A 21,839-nucleotide genomic window follows, 5' to 3' on the forward strand; every position below is an offset into this window, starting at 1 on the left:
TAAAGTGCAATCACATTCATAAATGAATGGCTTCTAGTTTTTGAAATGTAAATAAACCAATCTATTGTGATCAAACAACAAAATTGCAATAACTGCATTAACCATCAAAGTGAAGTCTAACTGTAACTGTAGTCTTGAAACAAATCTGAATAAGGAAAAACATTGCAATAAAATAATGCAAACTGGTTTCACTTGAGAGTAGCTGAGATCTATCATGACAGAACATTACTCCTCACAAACAATTATCTGCCTCGCTGTGCTCAGTGTCGCTGTCCTTAAACCCTTCCTCTGGCTCCTCCCATAGCACGTCATCCTCACGTCACAGGGGTTGCTTTGGCCTGCGGAGTCAAATTCAGCATTCGCTTAAATGATATCTGGCGCCATCAAGCGTCGTGAATGGGTATAATCTCTAGACCTCGAATGTAAGACGACCCCCACTTTTTCAGTCTTATTTCAATGCAAAAAACACGGTCTTAAAACGACTAAAATTCACCAAATTTTACAGGACTCTCGATAACCGAACCCAGTGGCATCACATTATGTATTTATATATACTTTTATACATTTGTATCCTCCCTTTGTACAATTTTTTTACACAGTTATGTTTTATTCTACTTTTGCTCAAAATGCACGAGAATGTGCAGTTTGTAGCATTTAGCCCTAAAGGGCTCTTCCATCCGCGTGGCATTGTTCAGCGGGTCCTCCCGATACTTCGAGATCTCCAAGAACGCAGGCTCAGTTACCGCTGTTACTGTTTTTTTCATTGTAAGAGCCTGCAAGTGTTTTTCATGCAAATATCGAGAGTAATGACTTTACCCTTTGCCTTATAGCGTAGGGCAGTAGATTGACTACAGCACGTTCCAACTTGGGTACAAATTCAGAGGACCATCCGTACATGCATGTTTATTTTCATAAAACAAATGATTCTGCCCGTTATGAGGTCAATATGTAATGCAGGTTTGTATGCAGCTTTAGAGCGCCCTCGTGTGGTTGTTTAGAATAGTTTGCTGATGTTGAAAAAGAAAGAAATGCAGTATGGCAGTACGCAACTCTGACCCATTCATGTTACGCCGTTGAAGTTGGATCAAATTGTTGTTGCCTTTGAGAAGAATTGTCCGTAAGTACATTTGATGGCAAGATAATAGTGTTGACTATTTGTTTTGGTTATTGTATTTTATTTGGAAAAATTGAGACTGTCGAACGTGATGTACTTGCTATTAGCATGAGACAGTGTGTCATGTTAGCTGATTCCACATTTGTTATTTTTCAGTTTTACGACGACCTAAAGAGGGTGATGGTCGAGGCCATTGTTCGAATAAACGAGACGAAAAAAGGAATCAAGGTCTGTTTATTTGGAACGTTAACTCGCTGTCTAGCTGGTGAAAAACTCGACGCTTCGGAGCGAGGACAGCATACAAATATTCGGGACTCTTCCAATCTTTTTAAATGAAATGTCATTTGTATACCTTAGAGCTACTGCAAAGAGAGTGCAAAAACTGTCTTTATGCTTCAAATATCCTTGAAAGGTTTTTATTTGACTATGAGAGCCACAAAACATTGCACTGCAGGCTCTAGAAATTGTGTATGAATGCTGAAGATGAACTGAAATGCTGTGGAATAAATTCAATTGTTGAAATGTAGATCGTGGAAGGAGGGTATGTAAAAGATCTCAAGCTTGGCGGGATTAGGGTTTTTTTTATTTTGAAAAGTGTGTAGGCCTAATGTGGGATTGATGGAATCTGGAAAATATTGTTCAAGATGTCATGGGCAAATTGCAGAATAACGTGTGAATGGTCTTCAGCATTGACAATTCAATACACTGCATTATTTACACTGCATTATTATTATTATTATTATTTTTACAAGTAATTTTCACAGCTTTAATGTTATGCAACTACAGTATTTTGGATAATCAAGTGCACTCATTCCAGCAGCCAGCAGACCCCCCCCCCTCACGTCCTCCTTTCCTTTGGGCCTCCTGCAAAAGAGGAAGACGAGGGCTCTTGCAGCGTGTGTTTGGAGATGAGCTCTTTGAAGACTGAATCCATCTGACGACACACTTCCTGTGAAATGAGGACGAGAGAAACTTGCATGATTTGCACTTCATTCAGCTCAAGCTGAAGATCAGACAAGCGGAGCGGTCATTGAAGACACACTACATCGAGCGACGAGGAACACCCACGTGGGGGCGGGGGGCGTTCTTTTTTTTAACATTTGTTTTTAATAGTTTTAGAAACACTCATGAAAGACAGTTAAAAGTAGTGGCGGACCGGCCAATAGACTGGTACAATTTTTTCCCCCCGGGGAAAATGGTGGATGACGGACGACGGATGGGTACCCTTGCTGCCTACGGATGACTGACTGACGCTCAATTTGAGTAAAATGCTCAGCTCTGGAAATATGATTTGAGTGTTAGTTCCAAGCGTTGACGAACAAAGGGAACTATCTCCTTGAGAAAAAGCACAACAGCATTCGGAATTCGTCGATTCAAGAGGGCGAAGAAGGAGGGCCACAAACCTTATCTACTCTGACGTCATCCTCGAGGGAGGCGTTCATCTGTCTGTAGGAGGAAAAGATGGCGGTCAGGTTCTGATTTATTGATCCATTAATTCATGGGGGTCAAACTCAGATCGCACCCAACACATTATTTCACGTTGCCCACTAGGAAAGGAAATAAAGTGTGACTACTTCTTGACAAATTTGACAATTGTTATCTACAAAAAAGTTTGGGGTCACTTGGAAATGTCCTTAGTTTTGAAAGAAAAGCAGTTTTAGTTTTTTTCCCAATGAAGATAAATTATAAGCAATCGATTCTAGACAGTACACATTGCTTTCATTGGTTCAAAAATGTTCATCTTTAACTCTTCGGTGCCAAGGACATATTTATGTCTTGACATAAATATGTCTTTGGGGTTGAATGAGTTAATCAACGTTACAGTAAAAGACGGGCTGAAAATGTCTGGCACTGAATGAGTTAAAGAAATTTATAAGGTACTGCTAAATTTTGAATGGTAGTGTACATAAAATAAATGATTGGAAAACATGCACAGTAAATCCGCCTCAATCGTGTGTGTGTGTGTATGTATCAATGCAATTCCACTTTCGGCCACTAGCAGCACACGATTGTGAAAGAAGAGTAAACTCAGTGTTTCAAGCTCTGGTTCATTTTTTCTGAAGACATTACTGAATGTCTCGATCCTGTATCATCCTGCGTTCAAAGCAACCGCTGTGGTTCATTTTATAATGTGCATATTTGGTCGTGATTATTGAAGTATATTGTGAGTTGATTCGTTTGCTATATTTAAATAGAGTATTTCTCTATCGATGTATTAGGCCTACTTATCGTGGGGCTGATCTGGAATGTAACCCAGATGCATCTTGATGGAGGCTGGTTTACTGTATATGTTATGTAACAATGAGGTCTCATCATACATTTCGATGGTTTTCACAGTCATTACGCCTAACTCTGATGAAACTGAATGCATAGATAGCTTGGTACTCACTCTCTGCGTGCAAAACCAGGAGAGTGGATCCTCCTTGGCCGGCATTGGGGCCCGGTGGGAATATGGAGGATGACCTTTGTCCCGCCTGTGGGGACGCTGCCCCCGGCCGGTCCCGACGCGGACCTGCGGTGGTCCGCCAGTCCACTCTTGTCGGGTTTGGAAGCCTCGCTGTTTTTCTGCAGTGCTCCTGTTGCCGAGTTAGTGACTGGGTGTCCCGCTTCCAATTCTGCTGCACATCATATTTTCTGTTAACTCTGTGATTCACCAATTTCAATGAGCCAAGATGCATACAGTATTACTTCCTCGCTATTGGCCCTGCCACCAAGGGGAAAAATGCCAGTACAGTCCAAAAATGTGTGGGTGAAAGGAAGCTTCAAACTGAAAATCAAAGTTGTGCCAAATGCCGATTGGCTCTTCCATGCAAAAAGTCCCTCCCACTCGAGTGTTTTGGGGTGTATGCAAGAGGTGAATGTTAACTTTGGCCTCAATTTCCCGCAGCACATCTGATGATCTGTGACGGCACTAATTGTGGTTGGCAATCACTTGTGAATTGTTTATTTGCATTTCTTCTAGAAAGAAAAAAAGCGAGATGAATTCAAATGAGCTCACCAACTTTGCAGTAGTCTGCCTCGCCGTCCCCTTCCTCCACATTTGGCTCACTGCGAGGGGGGAAAGTGCATGAGAAAGCAGAAACAACAAAGGAAAAAAAAACAGAATGACACGTCAACATGCTTTTGTGTTTGCTTCCGCTTGGGTTTGTGCTGTGCAAACATAGCATTTGGTTCCCCTGCTCTGCAGATGATTGCAAAACCTATGTTCATTAAATGAAAACAGAGGACTAATGTGGTCAGTTTTGGCTCTTGCGGTGGTGCCGTTTGATCCTACACTCTAAAAAGAGTTGGGTCAAAAATTGAGTGGACACCATTGTTCGCGGGGAACAGGAAAAAAAAAATCCACCTATAAATGACATCCATTGAAATGCATTGGTGTGGGGAATCAAATAAAACCCAAATAATAATTTTTTTTTTTTAATTCTAAAAGTACAAGAAAAAAAAAGTTTGACTATGTGAATCTGTGGGTGCCAAACCATGAGTATGCACTGTAACCAATTATGGGTTCAGAAGGAACCGACCCGGTTCAATTTTTGAGTGTTACTAAATGAATAACCCCAAAAGTTGGGTCAAGTCAAAACCCCTCAAAACAACCCCAGTGTTTTTGAATAATTTAATGAATAACCCACAACTCACCAGCCGTCATCTTGCTCCAGCGTCATGCACTTTTCGTACACGGGACCTTGCACCTCGCTCTGACCGGGAAAGATGCTCTCGTGCTGGAGGATGAAGCTCTTGACCAGGGCGTTGATCTGCGGCTGCAGGGTGACGGCGTCCTGCCGGTCCTGGTTCTGGTCCTGGGTCCCTCGGACCAGGCTGGGACCGAAGCACACCGCCAGGTTGTACGGCTGCATCATGTTCTCGTCGCTGTACTGCGAGACGCTGGCGAGGACGAGCAAATGACAACGCGCATTGGACGACATGACACCACAACGCCTCCGCTTTTCTCAACATGTAATTGAAGAGGCGGGCACAGACAGGTGTGCACTCACTGATGAAGAAAAGCAAAGAGGTATCTCATGACAATGATGAGCGGCTCGGGGAAGGACGAGATGACACTTTTCATCTGATCGGCTCTCTCGCCATCGTTTTTGGTGTCTGACAGAGAAAAGTGAAAGTGAACAAGCACAGCATGAGAATGCGAGTTGTGGAGAAATTGAAAAAAAAAAGAGAAAATGAGGAATTGTGGGAAAAGTAGGTGGTTGGTGGGTGTAGAATAGTTACACAGATGTCCTGAATACGGTGAATATTGAAGTTAATAAAAGAATGCTGAGGCGGAATATCGTGTGAAATTGTGAATTCTCTTCAGTATTTGCACAAGGAGATGTTTGTTTTTCTTCTCAAAGTGCATCTATTAAACAATTCGAGGTGAAAAACACAAATGTCACCGTTTCAAACGAAGACTCCAAACAGAACAACAAGACGACGACACCACTCACAGGCGTACTCCAGCAGCCGACTGAGGCTGTCTACGGGGAAAAGCGGATTCTTCAAATCTCTGAAATACAGCTTGAGCACTCCAGCAACAGAATCCAGGTCGGATTTGTGCTCGGCCAGAGGGTCTTGTCCTATAGGGGGAGCCAAACCAACAAGGCTGGGTCTTACCTGGATGTTTCATATATGTACAGGTGGCAAAAGTACTCACGTTGTGAACTTAGGTAGATGCGTAAAAAAAAAATACTGGTTAAAGGAAAAGTACTAATTCAACTTCTTTACTTGGAGGTTAAAAAGTACAGACTGATTTTTCACATGCACTTCTTACACCAACAACATGGCTGCGAAAAGAGGATCTAGGTTACAAAAGCACAACCAGCACTGACAAACTAGCAACATTTCCAACCCCTACAATGACTATTTTTCAAACAAGTGACATAAAAAACTGCGTTTTTCAGAGAAAGAAAAAACATTTTTAGCATCTGAGCATTTCTTGCAACTCGACGCAGGCCTATAACAGAGTGGAAACCCTACCTCGCTCAAATGCATCCCTCAAATTGTTGACTTCCACCTGAGAGCCCGACACCCGAAAAATGCCTTCATGGTGGAGGCCTGTGCAACAGAGCGACAATGAGAATTCATCATGAAAGATGTTCATCACACGCCTCGGACACTCCCAAGAGTCAGTCGTCGGGGCTCACCGTTGAGATTGATGAAGCGAATGCAACTTTCCACCACAAGTGGAATCTGTTGACCTGACGCCTGAACAACATTTGGAGGCATACAAAACAATGATAGTCTACAATTAGTATTTTTGTCTAGAATGCAGGTACGTATGCAATAATAATAATAATAGTTTATGATATGAAAACAAATGGTTATTGTCTGCAAACGGGAAAAAAAAAAAAGAAGTGGTTGTCTGCTCAACTCCAGAGAAAGCAGAAGGTTGCTGTGTGTCGGGTTAGCTTCCGCCAAGTTCAACTTGTGGTCGCCAGTGCGAGAATGAGAGCGATAACACCAAATTTAACATGACTCCTCCCCATTCGCAACTGAGACCTTGCAACACTAATTAGCCACATGACACCGGGGAGGGAAAAATGGGCAATTGGCCCCAATTCGGACATTTTCACTTTGAGCTGTACTCACTTTTGTTGCCAGCAGTTTATACGTGAATATAAACTATGTTGGGTTATTTTGGGGGTGGGCAGCACATTTTCACTGTTACTCAAACTTTTACACTGACTATCCACTAATGCAGCAATGTGCCATTTCTTTTGTATTGCCCCATGAAAAGATGTAAGAGTATTTACAAAAAGGTGAGGAGTGAGCACTTTTGTGAGATAATGTCTGAATTGTATTCATTTATAGAAATACCAAATGTTATTACCTGCATGAAGGACAGCATGTCACCGTTGAAAAGTTTGTGGTTGTGCAACAAATTGCCACTGGAGGGATTTTTTCGAACACGTGCAGATTTCCCATTGTGTCTGTGGTGAGAGAGAAAACAAATGGTTTCATCATCTCATAACCACCAACACCACTTCACAGATGCACAAGTACAAAGTATTTGCAGTACAGTCACGTACCAACACTTGTCATACCCCGGATTTTGATCTTTTCTGTATCATTCAGATTGAAATTCATCAGTGGCAAATGACTTGCCGATTTTAAAGACATAGCTGCCTTTTTTTTTTTTACATTATGAAATTGTGCCTTTACCTCTACCTTGAAAAAATGATCTTATGCCACTGTGTCATTTCCAGCAAGGGGATACTCATGGCGGTTGTGCCTAATGAAGTGTCTGGTGTGCGCAGATTTTGCATTAAGCTGTGTGTAGCTGTTTTTTGTGTCACTTTTACAATAATAATATTCAACTGGGCGTATCAAAGGACTTGAAGCAACCACGTCACACTTCTTATTTGGAGAACTCTGCAAGAGTGTGTGAAAATGTGTTTAAAGATTAAAAGTACTGCATGCGGAAGGGTTTTTTTTTTATTTATTTTTTTTTTTTTAAACGGTTCCTAAATCGCAGATCTTCACCTCTTGCGGTTGGGTCTGAAACTTACCCCTGACAATAAATGGGGGTTAGCTTACCTTGGCAGATGTCTATTTGATGCTTGGCCTAGGATATGGTGGAAAAAAACAAAAAAAACAGACAAACAAAAAACAATTAAGTACCAGTACAGGTGATTGCTTGAACAGCCCACGATGCATTTGCGCTACCCTTTTCCGTGGCCACTTTAAGCAGGTCGTGTTTGGCTTGCAGCTTGGACTCCAAAGAGGTGCCGACCAGGAATTCTTTGACTCTCTGGAAGACAAAGCAGCTGTTGTCATTCAATGAGCTGATCTGCGCATGTGGTGCATGCATCTGACACAAAGATGTATTTTCACAAGATAGATAACACTCCTGAACAAATGTCAAACTGTGTGAATCAGGAGTCAGTAACTCCGGTCCTCGAGGGCCGCTATCCTGCATGTTTTAGATTTCGATTACGGGGGCCCTCAAGGACCGATTTGGCGACCCCTGGTGTGAACCCTGAAGGACATTCACACATCATTGCAAAGTCGAGGGACTCAGCTCATTCAGGACAAAATCCCAAGTGAAGAACTGTTTCACATCTTGCACTTTCCGGATTTCTCGGCCAATTGAAAACATTCCAACATCAGCTCATTTTGACATCTTGACACATTTTTCAGTAGTACACATTTTCCATAACTCAATTCATAGATTTTTTTTTTTTCAAAACTTTCTCGATCATTAAAATTCTGCTTTTTCAGTTTCACTTTCAACATTTCTTTTGAGTGTGCCATAAAAAAAACATGTAGAATTTGAATGCAATTGACAATTTTAAAAAAAAGCCAACGACAACCTTGTCTCTCTCCACAGCACACAGGATGTCTTTGTGGTCTATCACTTCAAAAAAATAAATTAAAAAAAAAAAAAACTCACAGTGAGGTAGAGGTTCTCTATTTCTTGCTGGTTGGCTCTACGGCGAGCCGCACTGGGCCGGGCCAACAGGCTCTCTGTGCTCTCCTCCTGGCTGCTGTTGTGCTCCAAGTCCAAGTCGGCCATAGTTTCCAACAACGACGACTTGGCTGCGGACATGCTCTTGTTTGCCTGCAGCAGACGGCCAAATGGCACATTTTGGTCGCGTCAGATTCCATTTCACAGAAGCCTTGCCTTTAAGACAACAACTGCAATATTTTGGCCATGGTGTTTTACATATAGGCACTACTGTTCTTACGCCGTTTTTCTACAACGATACAACCGCAAAGAACTTGGTCCCATCATTGAGCCGGTCGACCGACGTCCACTCTCCAACCAATTCATTCATGAGATCCAGCAAAAGTAAAACAAAGTGAAGCGTGAGAGGCGGCTAATGTGCAGGAGAATTAAACCAACCCTCTTATATGTGTTAATGTTTGTTTACATTCAAAATTGCAACAGCTTGCTGGCAAATGTCACATGACCAAACCTAAAAAAAATTTTTTTTAAAAGGTGAGTCGCGACGGTCATTTCCTGAGAACTTTAGCACTGATGTTATTTTCAGTTGAGTGCAAGTAAAGTAGCACAACGGCCAAGGACACAACATAGCAGAAAAAAGTACCTGTATTTTTCTTTTGGAACACGCATATTGAATATTTAGTCGCATTGCTTTTTTTCATTTTTTTATTTTATTTTTATTGGGGAATACAAAATTCAACTAATCAACATTTAGCCATCTGATCGTAATTTGCGTTTCCATTTTTCTTATTTACGAAAGCTAGAAAATCGCATTGCAATTTTTCCACAAGGTGGCTGATGCTTGAAGTGGTTGGAGGCAAAGAGGAAGACCAAAGTGGACATTTATGAATGTGGTAAGGGATAGCCGCAACAAGAGCAGAAGATGCAGAGGTCAGAGGTCAGAGAGAGAGAGGGAAGAGGACGTCCCTCACTCAGGTTAAACCTGGAGTGGACAGACGGTGGCGCTTTACCTCCTTCGTTTCCTCTGCGAGCGCTCTCAGCCTGGTCTGGATCTGCTTGAATCTGGTCTCCAGCTCACACCTCATCTCACTCTCCGCGCTAATCTCAGAGAGCTGCAAAGGAACCAAATGATGAGGAAATGAGGAAGAATCGAGAGAAAAAAAGCCAACGCACGGGACGCCCACCTGGTCTCCATCGTGGGGCTGGTAGGGGAAGCGAAGTGGCAAACAGAAGGTGACGTGGTGGTCCTGCAGGAGGCCGTCTCGGTCCCGGCACTGGTCTAGCCCGGACACAGAGCCCTGGAGATGTTCCAGGCCCGAGTTCTGGTTCTGCTGGAGCTGGCGCCGACTGGACAGATAGGCTTGCATCACTCGGCCCAGAGACAAGTGGTAGCCCGCATCCGCGCACTGTGGGGAGGCCGCGGCGTGTCAAACACCCGTCACATGCTTCGACCGCGGCATCATTTGGAGGACATTGCAACAACCAAAACCGGCCAGCTCCATTTCGCATTATGCCGCATTCACACCAAATCCGTTGAAGGCGTTTCTTGTGGCGCGAATCAATTGAAGTCAATGCAGTTCGAGGGGATTGTGCGTTTGGAGCGGTGGGACGCGGAGCAAAGCACAGAAGATTCGTCCATTCTTCGCGGATAAAAGAAATGACCTTTTCTTCTCCTCTTCGCCCTGCGGCATCCAATCAGCAGCAGGCCATACTACGTCACACACTGTGTCCTGTACACTCAGCGGGTTTTATGTGGAGAGTGCAAAATGGAGGAAAAGATTATCGTTGCTGTTTGTGGACATCCCGATCTATATGACACGACCAGCTACCACTACTGGAACAAGAAAAAAAAAAAAAAGAGACCAGGCTTGGAGAGCTTGGTATACCTGGGATGTTTTTACTTTCTTTCATTTTTTTACAGCTGTTGAACCTTACCAAGACACTTTAGCACAGTGTCGGCCACTTGATTGCGATGTTGAAAAAAGCTGTTGCCGTCTACTAGCCAAGCGAGGCCCCTCCCCTCTCCGCTGTGCGCGAATGAAGCGGCTGGGGCATTCAGGTTTCAAATTCCCCGCGGTCAAACGGCAGCGAATAAAGCGAAGCGGAACGCTCATCCGCGATTGGTGTGAACGTAACATTAGAGAAGGCTGTATTCATTAAAAGAAAAATAAAAAAAATAAATGAAGCACCAGCGCTTTGTTCCACAGATGTTGAGAGGCGAAAGGAAAGCAAAGTTTCGAAGCGCAGATTACTCACATCAATGAGAGTGGAGATGTCCTGGAGGTAGTACTTGTTCATGGAAGCGTTGGCCGCAGCCAAGTTGAGCAGGTAATCGTTTCTGGCCTTGCTGCACTTCAAGTAAATATCTTGGACTTTTCCTTGCCTCTATGAGCATATAGAAAAAAAACAAAATCACTTTCACGCATGTGTTCTGCCTTGCTGTACTTTTTTTTTTTTGCGCCCATGCCGACTGGTATGAACGCTGGCTGCTGCTGGAATGATGACTCTCGTCTAGCGTTCTCCCTCATGGAAATGCATACGAGAAACAAATGCAGCACCACTAGTCTCAACACGGAATTTTGATTCATATTGCGTTGGTGGAATATGAGTTAAGCAGTAAAATCCACCCGTTTTTTTTCCCCATCTCAGGGGGCGGCCATTTTGCCAGTTGCTGTCGACTGAAAATAACTAGTCAAGACGCATAGAACATTTGCTTATAAAGAAAATTTTGGGGGGTCAAGACGCATAGAACATTTGCTTATAAAGAAAATTTTGGGGGGTGACTTCCACTTTTACTCATTCACTGCCATTGACAAATTTACTTGTCTTTTCACAGTGCAGCCATTCAATCCCAGAAACGTTTTTTTTTTTCCTTTAAATGTTAGGGTAATAGAGGGTCTGAAAATGTCTGGCGGTGAATGAGTTAAAGGGGAGAAAAAAAAAAAAAGAATATCATCGCAAATATCACATGCGGCGGTGTCTCATGGTTTTAGTATAGGGAATGCGGGTGCAATCAATAAATGCTAATGTCATTGTTTTATCTGAAACTTGGTTCATTAAATCTGAGTCTGATAAGAATGTTTATAGGACTGACCACTCCAGGAGCGGTAGGGCCATTTTTATCTTTGGAAAAAGGTACATTCCTTGTCAATGTGCTACTTTCGAAGATAGTCTGTAATAAATTTGAAGTTTTAGCGCTGGACCTTGAAATTTCAAAAACTCTACATGTAACGATTGTAGGGTGCCACGGAGCCTGAACATCTGATAATGGCGCTTTTTTTCTCTTGAATGCAGCTTTTATAATAGATTTCAGGGAAATGGTGATCATGGGTGATTTTAATTGGAACTGGTTGCAGCCGTCTGGAATGATTTTAAACCTTGTTGTGAGTCTTTGAACCCTTTTCCGATTGTTGGCAGTCCAACAAGACCAAAGAAAAATCTACTTTAAATCGATCTCATCCGAGCAGATGCAACACATTAATCTTCAAGTGCTTCTGTTTGTACAAATGACAAAGACCACAGTTATGTCTACAGAGATAGCGTAAACTCAACTTTGTAACAAGATACAAAGCACTTCGCTGATCAGAGATTTCTTCATGACATTCTTAATATTGATTGGGGGGAAAAGTACCTCATTTCAGATGTGTAAAATACATGGGAATAGTTTCATGATATATATTTTTTTCATGCTAGGATCATGACAATGTAGGGTTTTCTCTTGCTTCATGATTGTAACCTGGTCAGGCTTAAAGCCAGAACAACTAAAAACAACACCGACTGGCTTCATTTCAGGCAACTGCTGTTGTTACCAGCCTGGAATGTGAAAGGTTCACAGAAAGTTTCTGATAAGGCTCAAACGATGGACCATTTAAATGGACATTTTTTAGCTTCTCTTTCCTTATTTGAAAGGGGTGGACTGTACTTTGGTGTTTACCTTCTCAATAAGCCTCTCCAGTTTCTTTGCGCTCTGCTTGTGCTTTTCCTCCTGTTTCTCTGCCTCCTTTAACTTCCCGTCTGCACACAGGAAGTCGCCGTGGTACTGGGAGTACGTCCGCCATGCCTGCACCAGAGATGCACATGTTATTGCACCTTCTTGTTTGGCTCAATAAACACAAAATTGCTTCTCAGAGTTTCTCACGTACGGTCTGAAGCTCCGTGGTCACCTTGAGCAGGCCGTCCTGAAGCTGAGTGCAAATGTCTTTACTCTGGAAGTCAAGCACAAATGCGGATGGAAAGCCCTTTGAGCATTTATTCATTGGCCGTTTAACTGTCCATGCACTAGTATACCCTTTGTCCTCACTTGTAAGGCAATTCAGCGCACTAATAGAATTACCGTGTCTACTGGTAATGTTTATTCCACTTCTAGTGCCACTTTTGCTTACTAGTACACAATCAACTTACTAGTCAAATTGTGTGCCGCATCAGCAACACTACTAGGCCCAACTAATAGGCATGAGTCATGCAGGTGATTCTTTAGAGGATATTGAATACATTCTCAAATGGCTGGGCACAACTATCTTCCAATCATAACCCAGCAGGCGTCCAGAGCACATATAAAGTAGATCAACAAGAATTCTCACTCACACACACACACACCAATGGACAATGTCTTCATCTTCATTGCTAAAGAGCATAATATGTTGCAATATTTAAGGGTATCCGAATCCTGTCCTTGCGGGCCACCATCCTGCATGTTTTAGATGTTTCCCTGTTCCCGCACACCTGATTCAAATGATCAGGTTCGTTATCAGGATTCTGCAGAGCTGATCATTTGAATCAGGTGTGTTGGAGGAGGGAAACATCTAAAACATCTGCATGTTTGCTGCTGGTGGCCCCCGAGAAACGGGTTTGGACACCCCTGCTATAAACCTTCAAGTGACGGGTTGAACACAAACGCTGCGGCAACGCATGGAGACAGACAACGTAACAGTAGAGTCATATCATTCTTTATCCTCTGTAACAAACGACTAATATTAGTGCAGTGCCGATAAGCTGTGAGGAATTGCGACGCCTCAATGAACAGTATATCCGTCTGGCTATACTGCCCCCCGTGGTGGTGGGAACAACAGAAAGAGCAGCACAATGGCCATTTAATTAATGCAGAGTGAAAACAAATCTGTTTCATTCTTTTGATTTAATTATATCATCACTGTAGGTTTTCATACAGTACAAATATGGTGGCGTGAGTGACAGAGGCAAACATGCTAGCCATTATCTCCATGCTTCCTGTATGTTCAAATATCCTGAAAAATACCAATTTCTATAACAGTTATATCTTACCACGAGCACAACAAACAATCATAGGAAAAATCGATGTTGACTTTACTCCTACTTTGTATGTATTTGTCTCTCGAAGGCCATCATGACGTCCCACATGTCCACCAATGCAGAATTAAGCTCACATCAAATCGGCATTCCGTCAGACAGGCGGACGCCCGTTTTGCTGACGATTGACGGGACACCTTTTAAAATAGGCCGACTGACGAATGACGGAAGTGGGTTTTCACCCGTCACTGGCGTATGCCCGTTTTTCTGACGTTTTTGGGGGGGGACAGACTGACGCGCCAACAGACTCCTGACGGACTTAAATAAGAGACTGACGATTACAATTCAGTACGTCACGAAAAATTACGGACTGACGGATCAACAGACTCCCGACAGACTTAAATAACGGACTGACGATTACAATTCAGTCCATCACGAAAAATGCCGGACTGACCAATGACGTATGGGTACCCTGACCGCTGACGGATGCCGGACCAGAAAAATTCAGTAAAATGCTCCGTAAATCAGAGTGTGTGTAATTCTTCCACTATCTCTTCACTAAAATCTTTGAAGCTGCTCCCATGGGCAATAAAAAAATCAAATAAAATACACGCACAAAGACAAGGACAAAGGAGTACCTTCTTTGCCAGCCTCTGTGTGTACTCCAGGCAATGGTAGAGAGGCTGGATGAGGACAGTGGAGCAGCTGTCACTGAGCTGGTTGTGGTCTTTACTTTCTTGCCGCGTGTGTGACAGCAAGGCCAACCACATCTGGGCCACAGAATGACTGCTTGCCTCTTTCCTGTTACCCAAAACACGGATAGAGATGACATGAATGATCATCTCCGGTTTCACTTATCGGAGATAGAGCGCGCTTGCTTTTTTATTATCGAACTGCGCAGCAACTGGCAACATACAGCGGCGGCAAAACACGGAAGTAAGTCAAAGGCTTTTTCTACATACAGTCAGCATGGAGCAACAGCACCACACATTGGCAAAATTACTATTGTACAACACTCCCACTTCATTTTACAATGGCATCTAGAACTTTTAAATATTACAGGGCTGTGCTCCCCTTTTCAAAAAATGCCAAGAAAACAAATTTAAACACATTTCCATGTCACAATAAACTTCTGGAACCCTTTTTCACACGTTTCACACTTCATTTTGACCAGGTCACCTGTCAAACACCAACTAATACGTTTAAACCGCAAATAGTCCAATTTCCTTTCTAAGATTTTCAAATCTTTGTTTAGCTAGTGGCTTGGTCAATATATCCGCTTTCATGTCACTTGTTGGACAATGTCTTATTTCAATTTGTCCATTCTGTACACATTCACGGGTTTGTTGGTGTCAATGTGTTTGGTTCTGGAGTGGTCCACAGGATTCTTTGCAATTGCGATGGCTCCTTGGCTGTCCTCCAAGAGCACTGCGGACACAGCTTTCATCCCAAGATCACTCCGTAATCGTCTCAACCAGATACCTTCTTGAGCAGCTTGACTCAGTGCAACATATTCAGCTTCAGCTGTTGAAAGTGCAACTGTTTCTTGCGAAGCCAGCTCACTGCTCCTCCGCTTAGTAGGAATATGTTCCCTGTTGTTGAGCGGCGGTCGTCCTGAGCACCAGCCCAATCAGCATCAGAAAATCCAATCAAAGCTTCTGTATATGACCGCTCATACTTGAGAGAAAGGTTTGCTGTATCGGAATATCCTCTTCACAGCGGTCAGATGTGCTGTATCCGGATTTGCGTTGAACTTATGACACCGTACTCATTGCCTGAGCTACGTCTGGTCGTGTGGCCATTGAAGCATACAGTAGACTTCCTACCATTGACCGATAGGTTTGTTGATTTCCTGGCTTACTGACACCATCACTTTTCTTTAATTTGACGTTAGCGTCTGCAGGAGCTGCCACAGGAGGGGTTAAGATCGGGGGATGTCGTGTATATGATCTGGTGCATATGTGAAGCCCTTTGAGACTTTCCTGTTGATGAAGGGCTGTATAAATAAATTTGACTTGACTTAAATCCACCAAGTCCCACGTTTAATTTTCCAACAGTGATTCATATTCCAAATCAGCTGCCTCCTGCCATTCCTTTGCATTAGGACTCGACATTGCTTCTCTCATTGTGACTGGCTCTGTCACACAGTAAATATTGGCATGATGATCTACAGTAACTATCAGCAAACTCATCCATATCTCCTGGGAGCCTTTTTTTTATACTGTCACTTGCTCTAACAGTTTTATCAACAATGACATCTTGTGTTTCACTCTCATTTCTTTCCATGTTTATCTCATTCTCTGAGCAGGGTAATTCCACTTGTTGTTTCCAATCAAAGTTGAATTCATTGAAGACGACATCTCGGCGGATTAAGATCCTTTTTTTCTCTTCATCATACACGCGGTAGCCCTTTGCATTGTTTGCATATCCCACGAAACAAAGCTTCACAGCCTTTTTGTCCATCTTCATCAGGGATATGTGCATAAGCAATGCAGCCAAAAACTCTCATGGGACTTACGTCAGGGTTTTTGTTCACACCATCTTTTGTAGGGTGTTTCTTGCTTCAGAACAGATGTGGGCAGCCTGTTTTGAAAGTAAGCTGCCGTAGCTACAGGCTCTGCCCAGTACATCTTTGGCAACTTTGCATGTGACAGCATGCTTCTAGCTACTTCTACTAATGTCCTATTTTTCTTTCTGCAACACCATTTTGCTGTGGTGAGTGAGGTACAGTCATTTCATGATGAATGCCTTCAACCTTCAAATATTCTTGAAACTCCCTTGACGTGTAATCACCACCATTGTCTGTTCTCAGTCTTGTAATATTTTGTCCACATTCATTTGTGAATGTTTTCTCAAATTCTTTAAATTTGTCCAGCAGCTCATTCTTCTGTTTCACAAAGAATACCTTGCAGCATCTAGAGTAGTCATCTATGAATGTCACAAAATATTTTGCTCCACCAATCGATTCAGTCTGCATGGGACCACAGACATCTCTATGAATAAGCTGCATTCTGGGTTTGGAACGTATTCCTCCAATCGACTTGTATGGCCGTTTGGACAGCTTGCCTTCCACGCACCCTTCACAGAAAGCAACCTCTGTTTCTGCATAGAAGTCCACTCCTTTTACCATATCCTTCAGTTCCTTCAGCTTGGTGGTGTGTCCCAGACACTGCAGCGTCAAGTTGTCAATCTTCGTTTCCAGTGCAGTGACAATTGTGGCATAACGTGGTGGCAAACTTCCCAAAAGTGTTACAATTTGGTCTTCCTCCTCTATTACAGCTTATAGCTGATCAATAAGCTCCTTCGTTTGTTTTAAATGATCAGTCAAACGTTCTCCTTCATTTCACATCGGAAATATGTTTTCTTCAAAAACAGTTTATTTGCCAAGGTATCTCTCTCAAAATGGCCTTTCGGCGTAGTCCACGTCTCTTTGGGAGTCTGACAACGTGTTATCAAATACAACTGGGTTGTACTCGCATTCAGCACTATCATGGAGAACGCCTTCTCTCTCCTTTTAGTGAATTCCGCCTGTGCGTGTGCGTTAGCGTCGGCGGCTAGCACGTCTGTCTCTGTTAGCACGCCCCACAGTCCTTTAGCTTTTAGCAAGTGCTCCATCTGAAATTTCCACGTTGCCCAATTCTCCGGTCCGCTCAGCTTGTCAATAAACAGCTTCTCGTCCATTATGAAGTCCTACAATACTGTTTATCTCTTACAAAGAATTCCGTGTTATGAGCTTTTTCGAAGTCGTTCTGGGCCCATAACCTATTGGAGATAGAGCGTGCTTGCTTTTTTTTTATTATCGAACTGCGCAGCAACTGGCAACATACAGCAGCGGCAAAACACGGAAGTAAGTCAAAGGCTTCTTCTACATACAGTCAGCATGGAGCAACAGCACCAACCATTGGCAAAATTACTATACTACAACATCACTAGCCATACGCCAATGTCAGGTAGTAATTCTTACTCGCTTTGTCTAAACCATGAAAAACATTCGCTCTTTTTAACCATCGGCTCCTGGCGGTTTATCAAGTGCGCCTCACAGTTCTGAGGTTTAAGGTTCGAATACTTTGCTGTGCAAAGTTTGCTTGTTCGCCCAGTGCTCAAGTGGCTTTTTCCTCTCATAGTCCAAAAACATTGAAGACTTTAAACTTGTCCATAGGTGTGAATGTGACACTGTGCCCCCGACGTTGAGTGACAAAAGAGGTGCAGATGGGCTACCTCTTGCTCCGGTTGGTGAACCTCTCAGCCAGTTTGTCCAGGGATCGCGAGTACTCGCTCTCGATCTCACTTCGCCGCCGAAGGTAGTCGGCAAAGTCGTGCAGGTGTTGGCTCTTCTGCTCCAATTGCACGTCCATCACTTTCAGTTGGTCCACCAGCTGACAGCGAACCTCTAGCAAGGCACAAAGGGGAATCAAATACTACAGACGACCCCGCTTCGCAAACATCATATATACGGTATGTTCTAGACCCATCTGCGATACAGAGACCGAAAAAGAAAAAAAAAATGAAATGCTTGTATCCCGCCCACACGCTTTATACATTTAAACATATAAAAACACATAAGTATTACTTAGCGGCCGTTGTCACTCTCTCTCTGTCAAGTAATGGAGGGCTCACTGGACTGAAAATACCAAGCCCAAAAAAGAAAATATTTTGTGTTTTACCCTTAATTTGAGTGTCATAGTCCACCAGGCCAACCTTGTCCTTCCTGAGCTTCACATGGGAAGCCATGCTTGCCCCAACCAGGTGGGCTTCTGTGGAACAAAGTGAGCATTGAAAACTTTGGAAAACAACCCGATTGCACAGGTCAGAAGTGCAGCAGATTTAAAATAATACTAATAAAAAATAACAATACTTAATTGTCTGAATTGATCCCAAAATGAATATTCAATACAAATAAAGTGTCCCTGTCCGTTTATCTGTGCCAGTGGTGTATAGTGACAGGCAGAACAATTACAAAGCTCTCCAATTAGATGGCGAAAGGTCTGTGTATACAAAAGAATAATGCCTTTGTGTTCCACTAAATCAGCTCAGATTTCCAACTGAGTACATCAGGTTATGGGAAATTTGAGACGAGATCATCAGTATATTTACTTTTTGTGACGTATTGTTTGATGATGTGCCACACATTTTTTTTTCCAAATGTAAAAAAAAATAATAAGGATGTTCGATACCACTTTTTTTTCCCCCCAGACAGACACCAATACAAGTACTCAACTCTTGAGTATGAACCAAAACAGATACGAAGTAACAGATATCACTAGCACTTTTGATACAATTTCTAAACCGATGTCATAACTTTGAAGAAATACCTTTAATTCTGACAAGAAATTTAAGTTAAAAATAAAACAAACAAAAAAAGTCTCTGATTCAGGATACATTTGAAATAAATTAACAAACAACTCTTTGAGTCTTTATTCAAAAATGAATTGAAGTGCAAAATAATACAGGTTGAGCTGTTAAGCATGACACTAGGAAGTTGGAAAACAGGGCTGGGCGATATGGCTGAAAAATGTATCACGCATAAGCTGATGTTGATAAATATTGACTTTTTCAAAGTATTCAAAATACAAAATAATAAATTGATTAAAGATACAACTACAACCAACAATAGGAAAAACACCATTCATATTGCAAAACATAGGTACATACAAGTACAAAAAAGACAACAACAGGTGAGCATAACATAAGTAAAAGGGCTATGTTGCCTGTTCTGCATTGAACAAAGAAAACAGGCCTTGTTAATACACTGAATAATAATATTCTGTTTTGCTCAGTTGATGAAAGCAGGTAAACGCGTAAAGTATATGCGTGAAATACTGTCAGCATACCACCCAAACTGAGTCAGCAAATACATTTAGCTAACAACACACTTATAATGCAAGCATACATACAAACCATATAAAAGATACAGATGGTATCGGTTACTCGCCCATCCCAAGTAAAATATGTGCCAAGGTTGGGAAACACTATCCAAGAAACTTTGTTCTGAAGTGTGTCACTCAGCTCTGACTCCTTGTAGCACGTGCCCCCGCTTCACATGCTGCAACACACACATGACTACATTTGCTGTTCTTTTTCCTTTTCTAAAAAGAAGAAAATAACAACAAGGCCATCCTACTTTCTTTGATTTTAAAAATGTTTCTAGAGTTTTTAACCTTGAGCGTGGCTCACTTAGGAGCCATGATGTCACAGTTGACCAAATAAGCAATTGTGGGAACAAACAGCTAAACACAGGCAACAAATATAAAGTAAGAGAAGCGTTGATAATGTAAATGCCCAGCAGCCCCGATTCTTGCAAAGTCTAAAAGCGTGACAGGACATTGAAAAGATCCTCGCTGCCATTGTACGTTCAAAGTGCTCAGTTATATGAAGATTTTTTTTCTTACTTCAGTGATTATGTGAAAAAGAGGAAGAGTGCTGTTTTCTTGCTTGACCAACATGCACACATACTTCCCCATTTTGACAAGTCACACATGCCTCTTCAACATTCTCTTCTGCTGAAATGCAGAGATGGCTCTTCCATCAGAAGCGTCAATTCAAGTGCAACACACAAAACTCAAACCACAACAAAAACAATATGAAACCAAGTGGTGCCAAACCAAACCTACTTTTGGTCCTTTTTTCAACCTCAGTGACCTTCTCCTACCATCTTGTCCTAAGTTTCGTTTCTTGAACGCTTTCTCTCTCTCACCACCTTCCATCTTATCATGTAAAAGTTCAAGTTCTTAAAAAAAAAAAAAAAAAGTTGTAGATCATCTGAACGTCAAATGGGTAGGAAGGTGGGGGTCATTGGAAGCTGCCAAGCTGCCACCCCAAACAAAGATGATGGCTAAATAAAAGGTATCTCTTTTTTTTTCCAAATACATTAAGTAAATAATGCCTACTTAGAATAAACAAGCCAGCTGGTACTAGGTAGGGCGCCCCATCATCCCGACGGGAGTTTCTAGTTGTGTCGTTGATATGGACCAACATCAGCAGTGTGTCAGGCCCCTACTACCTGCAACAGCTGGCATGGAGCCCTGTGCGAGGGGAACACGCACACATTGTCGTTGCCCTGTCACTGATATGGGCTTATGTCAGCTGTATGTCAGGGACCCCTTCACCCTTACGTTAACTGCCGTGGTTTGGCGCAATGGCCGACAGACTTTTTTCTTAATACGACAGTTTGGAAAGCTTTTCATTTACCACTCTGCCTGTCATTACAACAACAAAAAACTTCCACGGCGACTTGTAAGATGCCTGCCCCTTGTTCGCCTTCAACTCTTCAAGAAGCCTTTCGGCGGCCATGTGACGCCAGCAAAACCAACAACCACTCACTGCCTGGTGAAGACGGCAAAATGAGCAAGGGCCAGAGACCAAAGGTGGCGTAAACACTTGTAATGAGAGCACATACTTGTCAAACAGGAGTGTGAGTGAGGGGCGTGTGTCTGCGTCCTACCTGATGGGGAGCAGGCTTGACTTGTCTCTTGTGTTGTGCTGTGTTAGGTTCTGCGAGTGCTGAATGACGCCACTTAACTCTCACCTCCCCCTCACATTGGACACGCGCAGATGTGGGTGGGGTGCGAGTGCAACTCATTTCTGGCTTCCTTGCGCTCTCTCTCGCTCTCTGACTTACTCACTCTGCTTTCTCTTTCGTCATATTTACACGTGTTCACTTAGGAAGTATCGGGGTGGCAGCGGAAAGCGTTGGGGGGGGGGGTCCACTTTTTTTTTACCGACTTGAGTTAAAATCGCAAAGTATACGCACACTGATTGGTGGTCATCATTGAAAGCAGCTGCTGGAGGTTTTCGGCAGCAGGTACATTGAAGCAGGGGCTAATCTTGGATATCAGCACCATTATTTAAAATAGCTGATGTTCATTTGAACCAAATAATCCTGCTTCTTGTTTGTATGATGTATGATCCAAGTAGGCTACTAACAATACCATAGATTACTGTAGTTGAATGAAGTGTTCATTAAAAACTAAAAAAGTATGTTTAATATTATCATAAGTTAACACTAAACAGTTTGAACATTTATAAAAATGAAGGCTGCGCATAAATAATTCAACTCTCAGG

The 21,839-nt window shown here is 42.6% G+C and overlaps 1 protein-coding gene across 2 annotated transcripts; it reads right to left on the reverse strand.

Annotated features, from left to right (window-relative positions):
* Positions 1 to 1,331: 1,331 nt before the first annotated feature.
* Positions 1,332 to 21,476, reverse strand: LOC147152823 (rho GTPase-activating protein 4-like). Of its 2 annotated transcripts, none has more exons than XM_086028413.1 (22): positions 21,220 to 21,476; positions 18,443 to 18,532; positions 17,997 to 18,168; positions 14,417 to 14,579; positions 12,656 to 12,718; positions 12,448 to 12,573; positions 10,770 to 10,898; positions 9,698 to 9,919; positions 9,524 to 9,625; positions 8,499 to 8,666; positions 7,772 to 7,856; positions 7,643 to 7,670; positions 6,936 to 7,035; positions 6,250 to 6,310; positions 6,083 to 6,160; positions 5,554 to 5,682; positions 5,107 to 5,212; positions 4,751 to 4,996; positions 4,113 to 4,162; positions 3,504 to 3,729; positions 2,518 to 2,560; positions 1,332 to 2,063 (listed from the first exon to the last, which is right to left on the reverse strand). In XM_086028413.1, exons 2-22 carry the CDS (start codon positions 18,507 to 18,509, stop codon positions 1,953 to 1,955), a joined length of 2,475 nt encoding a protein of 824 aa, XP_085884539.1. In that variant the 5' UTR covers positions 18,510 to 18,532; positions 21,220 to 21,476; the 3' UTR covers positions 1,332 to 1,952. The 2 variants fall into 2 exon arrangements, with proteins under 2 accessions (XP_085884539.1, XP_085884449.1); XM_086028323.1 differs by having other exon boundaries at positions 3,504 to 3,732.
* Between the last annotated feature and the right edge of the window lie 363 nt (positions 21,477 to 21,839).

Source organism: Filicampus tigris, chromosome 1, assembly GCF_054856515.1.
Source record: "Filicampus tigris isolate MCC_2025a chromosome 1, RoL_Ftig_1.0, whole genome shotgun sequence".
NCBI lineage: Eukaryota > Metazoa > Chordata > Actinopteri > Syngnathiformes > Syngnathidae > Filicampus > Filicampus tigris.